Here is an 8,127-nt window from a genome sequence, read left to right on the forward strand (position 1 = left end):
ACTGTTTTTGAGTCAGGTTTCACCTAATCTGTACTTATACCTTTGTTTTTTCCAGCCTAGGTGTAAAACCTTGCTTTTCTCCACATTAAATTAAATAAAAAAACTGTATCAGTTATTCTGCTAAGAAATATCCTTCTTTTCTGCAGCAGCCTAGCTGACTTTAAAAAAATTGCAGATGGCCTAAAATCATGGTTCAGAAGAGGCCATTGAATTCAACCTCTCTGTTCAAAGAAGGAATTAAAATTAAGGCATCTCTGGGAGACGAGTGTCTAGCTCTGCATAAAGATAAGCAGAAAAGGGGGACCAGTTTTCTCTCTCCAGTCATTTTCCTGTACATCTTCTAGTCATCAAAGTAAAATAGCAGTAATGATAGGCTTCATATCATTTCAATAGGGATTGAGTGGTGCCATGAAGATGAGGAAATGGACTGTCACTCGTCTACTATCAAGCCACTCTTAGTGTGAATTTGTAATATTTAACTGAAATCTGACTTCTTATAATTTAAGACAATTAACTTTTCATCTAGTATCTCAGACACAGAAAAGATGGGTTGGTCTTCTTTTGCGTGGCACTTGTGTTATTGTTTTTTTTCCTCTTTTCTTTTCCTTAATGTAATTTGACCCCAATATTTATCAAAGCTAATTTTTCAGACATCCTGATTTACACAAATGACTCCGAATTGTTTTCAATGCTGTTTTAAGCTGAAGGAGCCATTATCTTAGTTTGCAGTTCTTACCTTCAGGTCTCCGTCCTCCAAATATGATGCCTTCAATTGGGACTCCTTCTGGATTTTCCCAGGCAGGATCAATGATAGGACACTGGCTAGCAGGACAGCAGAATCGGGAATTGGGATGAGCGCAAGGCTCCTCTGTTCAAATATATTCAGACAAATATAGGTCACATTTTCATCATTGCACTAGCCAAAAATGCAACCCAAATAATAGAGAAATGGAAGGATAGGTCTCCTTCATACCATTCTCGGCAGTCCATTTTTTCTTTTTCCAGGATAAGAGTGTGACTCCTGATGGAAGCTCCCGATCAATACCTTCCCAATATATGCCTCCATCACTAGTTTCTCCTACATTGGTGAAGATAGTATTCTTTTTTATTGTCTTCATAGCATTGGGGTTGGTTTTCATAGAGGTTCCAGGAGCAACTCCAAAAAAGCCATTCTCTGGATTGATGGCTCTTAAATTACCTAGGAAACATTAGGTAAGATGCTACTTTCAGATATCATTCAGCAGGTGGCTAAGATGCCAGAGAGATAGTAAGGATCTTTTCTTTTATCATCATCTGCTCCTCTTTCTGCCCATTCATCACTGCTTATTCTCCTCCCTCTGAGTGTCTACAGAGATTCTCAGTCATCCCAAGTCATGGTTGTTCCAAAGGTGCTTTTTTTTTTAAAAAAGGCAACTGGATTTTCTTTGCTTTTGCTTGAAGACGTTTCGCTTCTCATCCAAGAACTGAAGAAGCTTCTTGGATGAGAAACAAAACGTCTTCAAGCAAAAACGAAGTAAGTCCAGTTGTCTTTGAAAAAAAGCACCTTTGGGACTTACCTCTGAACATTCATCAACCCAGTCTTTACCCAACTCTGCTGTAACCTTTCCTTTCTTTCATCTCTAGGGGGTAATTAGGGGATTGGAGGCTAAAGCATATAAGGAACGGTTGCTGGAATTGGGTAGGTCTAGTTTAATGAAGAGAAGGACGAGGGGGGACATGATAGCAGTGTTCCAATATCTCAGGGGCTGCCACAAAGAAGAGGGAGTCAAGCTATTCTCCAAAGCACCTGAAGGCAGGACAAGAAGCAATGGATGGAAGCTGATCAAGGAAAGAACCAGCCTAGAACTAAGGAGAAACTTCCTGACAGTTAGAACAATTAACCAGTGGAACAACCTGGCTCCAGAAGTGGTGAATGCTCCAACACTGGAAGTTTTTAAGAAGAGACTGGACAGCCATTTCTCTGAAATGGTATAGGGTTTCCTGCCTGAGCAGGGGGTTGGACTAGATGACCTACAAGGTTCTTTTCAACTTTATTATTATTACTATTATTTTTGTATTCTTTAATTCCATCTGGTACTCTCTGATCGAAGTGGAATTACTACTCCCAAAATTTAAGCTGGCATGGAAGGATACTGACAGCATGAGGGCAGGTTACCCTAACTGTGAAATGACCAAAGTTGAAATACCCTGAGCCTCTTAAATGATTATTTAGAATTCTTCCCCTCCTTCACTTAATCAGCTGCATTCACAAAATGTGCAATTTCCCAGCCCGCCCCTCTAATTGCCACTATATTCTCTCCTGGGAATGTTGGAATATTCTCCCATTTTTGTAAGCAACTCAGTCTCATATACTTCAAGGGCTTGCTACTTCTTGGCGCATCCTTCACCACCTCTCATTCTATAATAAAGCAATCCAGAATGCTAGAGAAAGCCCTTGGAGAACAATCGTTCTAATGCCCAGGGCTTGGCATCTGCAGAACCCTTGACTCCAACTAAAACTGGTATGACTTATAAGGTAATTGCAGCAAAAAATGCTTATTGGCCCTACTTCTAGGAAGCTCAGTAGCAGTGCCAGATCTCTGGAATAATTTCACAGTTGAAATTGAACTGCCCCCCCCTTCCTGAAAGCTCCTGGGAAGACACTTAAAACTGAATTATTTTGCAAAGCATTCTAGCTTGGATTTTGCCATCAATTTATTTTTACTGGTAAGTGGGTGTATCTTATGAAATAATTTTGCTTTAGAAGTTTTTAATTTATGCCATGGATATTTTACTGTTGCCTTATATCATGCAAACTGCAAAGTCGATTTTGACTGCCTGAGGATATAAATTCAATAAATAAATAGTGCACACAGATGACTGTCTCAAATGTCTACAAATTAATCATTACCTTTTCCCTTCTTGGAACAACAACACAACTGATAGGAGGGAAAAGATATAGATGAGTATAATTTCCTACCTAACTGGAGTTAGGTTTTTGGACTATCAACTCCCAGCTGAATTCTAAGTCAATTACCTTTGTCATCGAATTTCATCCAAGCAATATCGTCTCCAATACATTCCACTTTCCACCCTGGCAAAGATGGATTCATCATAGCCAGGTTGGTTTTTCCACACGCGCTAGGAAAAGCTGCTGCAAAGTATTTTTTTTCACCTTTTGGATTTGTGATTCCTAAAATCTGTTTTAAAAACACAAGCAATGTCTTTTGTTTTCCAAACCTCACCATGCAGCACAAGCAAAAACATTAAGATGTATGAAATGTTCAAACTTGTCATTATTCTGAAATTGTGTGTGACTTCAACTAGGCTTGTTGCAGGTGAAATATAGTTCAGGCAATGTAAGATTGTAGTTTACACCAGGAGTGTCCAACCTTGGCAATTTAAGACTTGTGAACTTCAACTCCCAGAATTCTCCAGCCAGCATGAAGTTGAAGTCTTAAAGTTACCAAGGTTGGACACCCCTAGTTTACACTATGTTAAAGTTGTATACATGTTCATACATTTTCTTCAGAGTGCCTATACTTTTCTCTGTTTGAGAAAATCCCACTCTGAGATGAGAAGCAGAACATAAATGTTATAAATAAATAAATACACATCTGCTGCCTAACCCTGAATGAATGACTCTGGCTGACTCACAAATAAACATACCCTTTTAAAGTTTTATTTTTAATCCTACTCAAAGCATTCAGGGACTACTGCTTTAACATCAAAATAGGCATCTCATGAAAAATAATTCAGGCATAAATTTTATCTCACAGTGCCTAATCCATTCTTCTGGTTGCTATGCATGAATTTTCCATATTTAAGTATTTTGCTCCTTGTCTAACCCATCTTTTGATGGAAACTGTAACTTACAGCTTCTTCAAAGCATCCCTCAGCCATTGGGATGAAGCTTATCTTCGTTATTATTTTGGCACAATACAGGTAACCCTTGACTTACAAAAGTTCATTTAGTGACTGTTCAAAGTTACAACAGCACTGAAAAATGCGACTTATGGCCATTTTTCACACTTAGGACCATTGCAGCATCCCCAGGATCACGTGATCACTATTCAGCCACTTGGCAATTGACTCATATTTATGAGGGTTGCAGTGGCCCGGGGTCACACGATCCCCTTTTTGTGACCTTCTGACAAGCAAAATCAAAGGGAAAACCGAATTCACTTAACAGCCGTATTCCTAACTTAACAACTGGAGTGATTCGCTTAACAACTGTGGCAAGAAAGATCGTGAAATGGGACAAAATTCACTTAACTGTCTCGCTTAGCAACGGAAATGTTAGGCTCAATTGTGGTCATCGGTCAAGGATTACCTCTAGTCGAATGATTCTGGAAGATACCCTAGGCCAGGGGTAGGCAACCTTGGCTCTTTTATGACTCGTGGACTTCAACTCCCAGAATTCCTGAGCCAGCATGGCTCAGCTTGGAAACCTTTCCCTTTCCCCTCAGCATGGCTGACTCAGGAATTCTGGGAGTTGAAGTCCACGAGTCATCAAAGAGCCAAGTTTGCCTACCCTGCCCTAGGTTGAGGGTGGAGAAATTACTTTGGTTTTACTGGGAGCACAGCATCTCTGCATAATTTTTGGACTTGTAGATGTTATATGGTTAACTTAATAGTATTCCAAAATTGGGCATTCTGAGCCAGGTGTGCAGGACACACTCAGGGAATACAACATACTGAGAATAGAACTGACCTGAGAGCTTCATTATCAATATTCTACTTGGGCCCCCATTCTCCATGATATATTTTTTTTATTACTCAAGTCAGAAAGACATGCTGATTCAAACTCTTAAATATACTTTTTCAGTGGATGCCTATCTATCAAAGCATCCTTACAGAATTTAGTGAAAACCCTTCTCCATTTTTAAATACTCAATACACAGGTCCAGAGATGAGTTCTAGGAGGAACTAAGCAATCATGAACTTTCATACATGGGTCTATAGCCATGCTGGCCCTGAATTGACGTCTTAATCCGTGGACTGGAATTGAAAATAATCTAGTCATTAAAACCTTTCTCACCAGCATGTGCTCTGCAAGCCAGCCTTCTTCCTTGGCAATCCTGCTGGCAATCCTGAGAGCAAAGCATTTCTTTCCTAGAAGGGAGTTTCCACCGTAGCCACTTCCAAATGAAATGATCTCCCTGTGATCAGGGATGTGAGCAATCAACGTCATATCTGGGTTGCATGGCCAGTTATTCACTAGAGGCTCTACAAGAAGCAAAACAGAACTTGTTAACTTCCGGCTGATCACCTGAATAAAAGTTACATCCATTTTTTTTGTATTTTTACCATGTACCCTTTCGAAACAATACAGCATGGATAGACAGGTAGTCCTCAGCTTACAACAGTTCATTTAGTGACTGCTCAAAGTTAAAACAGCAACGGTTGCTGGAATTGGGTATGTCTAGTTTAACGAAGAGAAGGACGAGGGGGGACATGATAGCAGTGTTCCAACATCTCAGGGGCACCACAAAGAAGATATTGGAGTCAAGACATTCTCCAAAGCGCCTGAAGGCAGGACAAGAAGCAACGGATGGAAACTAATCAAGGAGAGAAGCAACCTAGAACTAAGGAGAAACTTCCTGACAGTTAGAACAATTAACCAGTGGAACAACCTGCCTCCAGAAGTTATGGATGCTCCAACACGGGAAGTTTTTAAGAAGAGACTGGACAGCCATTTGTCCGAAATGGTATAGGGTTTCCTGCCTGAGCAGGGGGTTGGACCAGATGACCTCCAAGGTCCCTTCCAACTTTTTTATTATTATTATTATTATTATTATTATTATTATTATTATTATTATTATTATTATTATCATCACATGACCGTTGCAGCATCCCAGGGTCAGGAGATCAAAATTCAGACGCTTGGCAACTGGTATGTATTTATGATAGTTGCAGTCCCCTGGGGTCCTCTGATCACCTTTTGTGATCTTCCGACCAGCAATTTAACCGCCATGTTACTAACTTAACAATTGCAGTAATTCACTTAACAAATGTAGCAACAAAGGTTATAAAAAGGGGCAAAATTCACTTAACAAATGTCTCACTTAGCAACAGAAATTTTGGGCTCAATTGTGGTGTTAAGTCAAGGACTACCTGTATTCCTTTCTCTTCTGTCTGGTAAATAAAAATTGAGTCATAATACAGGGCAGAATTATTTGCTCATCTACCAGTGATACAGTGGCTCGCAGTAGACCACGTTCTTTGAAAAACGCTAATTCTTCTTGGGTGCTTTGAGAAAAGGAAGCGATGGGAAACAGTGGACCAGATCGCACTTAATTTTCTCATCCAAGCTACAATTGAGTCATTTGGAAGAACCCCAAAATATTTAGGAATGCTTTGTTGGTTCTTTCTTTGATGAATAATTTCTGGTTTGTTGCATTTAATGACCAACCAGTCCCAACTTAGCATCTCTTATTCAAAGAGATACTTGGCAACTTCATAACTACAGCACTCTAAATATTCTGCTTGGTAAATAAATGAACGATGACAATTATCGTTTGGGAAAGAGAGAATGAACAAAGTACATTTTAGCTTAAGAATGGCTTACTTTTTAATGGTAAAGGGCACCCAACCGAATGGAGGCATTTTACAAATTCTCCATCACCCAGAGCCTCTAGGACAGATGTTCCCATACGAGTCATAATTTTCATACTGGCCACCACATAAGGAGAATCAGTCAGCTCAATCGCAAACTTGGATAAAGGAGAACCAATCGGTCCCATGCTGAATGGAATGACATACATGGTGCGACCTGCAAAAGAGAATGAGAGGATAGAATCCTAAACAAAATTATAAATCTCTACTAAGTTATATAGTAGTCTTAAGAAAAGATTGGACAGCCATTTGTCCAAAATGGTATAGCGTCTTCTGCTTGAGGAGATGGTTAGACTAGAAAACTTTCAATGTCCCTTCCAGCTCTGTCATTCTCCTCATTCAGACAGCCTGCAGTTGGACTAGACTCCCATCATTTTGAGCATGTGTTCAAAACATCTGGGGGAACCAGGTTAACAAAGGCTGCTCCCTATTCGATACTCTTTTCTTCTTTCTCCAATAAAATGCGCATTTATGGGTAAATGTTTTGTTTTGTTTACAGAACTTGGGTACAAATCATTTTAATACTAGGTTAACATCTGGCAAAATCAGCATGTAAGGGCCAGATTCCAAATTCAGAAGAATTAAGCAAACATTCTGCCAGTTAATGGGAGTTGGATTTATTGATTACTACTCTTTAGCCCCATGTTTTACTGCACATTTATGCCAAACTCCAGCAATGTGTCATTAAGCTGTTCCAAGTTTAACTTTAGAGGATAAGTGTAGACTGCAGACTCATTCTGTCTTTGTGGAAATTGTGGTCTCACTAAGGAGGTTCAAAGGGCAGATATGACAACTTGATCATCAAAGAGGACGTATCAATTATATTGGGAAAGCTTTAAGTTTTGCAGAAGTTCTGGAACATCTCCAAGGGAAGATGTTTGAAAAAAATAAGGGGGAGGGCAGCTCTCAGAGAAGGAAACAGTGTAGCTGAACAACAGCAACTTTTTTTGTTGATGATCAATCTGGGCCATTCTAATCCTTCACGAAATACATTTGAAGAAGTAGATGACTGGATTCCAAAACAGTAGTTCAAGAGTTATATACTGCTGTCCATCCAAATCCAGATGTTACTTGAACAGTCTAGCAAACCTAAAGAGAGCTAGTATTAAATAACTGGCATTACAAGGCAACCCAAATGTAACTAGAAAGAGTACAGAGAAGAGCAACAAAGATGATTAGGGGACTGGAGGCTAAAACATATAAGGAACGGTTGCTGGAATTGGGTATGTCTAGTTTAATGAAGAGAAGTACGGGGGGGGGGGCATGATAGCAGCCTTCCAATATCTCAGGGGCTGCCACAAAGAAGAGGGAGTCAAGCTACTCTCCAAAGTACCTGAAGGCAGGACAAGAAGCAACGGATGGAAACTAATCAAGGAGAGAAGCAACCTAGAACTAAGGAGAAACTTCCTGACAGTTAGAACAATTAACCAGTGGAACAACCTGCCTCCAGAAGCGGTGAATGCTCCAACACTGGAAGTTTTTAAGAAGAGACTGGACAGCCATTTGTCCGAAATGGTGTAGGGTTTCCTG

General features: G+C 39.9%; 1 protein-coding gene across 1 annotated transcript in view; it reads right to left on the bottom strand.

Moving 5' to 3' along the window:
• LOC107292144 (phosphoenolpyruvate carboxykinase, cytosolic [GTP]) overlaps positions 1-8,127 on the bottom strand; it is a 17,584-nt gene that overhangs the window by 4,068 nt on the left and 5,389 nt on the right. The window contains exons 2-6 of the mRNA XM_015821208.1: positions 6,551-6,754; positions 5,021-5,208; positions 3,017-3,179; positions 974-1,198; positions 737-868 (exon numbers count right to left, since the gene is read on the bottom strand). Coding sequence (XP_015676694.1) covers positions 737-868; positions 974-1,198; positions 3,017-3,179; positions 5,021-5,208; positions 6,551-6,754 — 912 coding nt within the window. The remainder of the gene's footprint in view (positions 1-736; positions 869-973; positions 1,199-3,016; positions 3,180-5,020; positions 5,209-6,550; positions 6,755-8,127) is intronic.

Source organism: Protobothrops mucrosquamatus, unplaced genomic scaffold, assembly GCF_001527695.2.
Source record: "Protobothrops mucrosquamatus isolate PMUCROS unplaced genomic scaffold, P.Mucros_1.0 scaffold1273, whole genome shotgun sequence".
In the NCBI taxonomy this organism is placed as follows: domain Eukaryota; kingdom Metazoa; phylum Chordata; class Lepidosauria; order Squamata; family Viperidae; genus Protobothrops; species Protobothrops mucrosquamatus.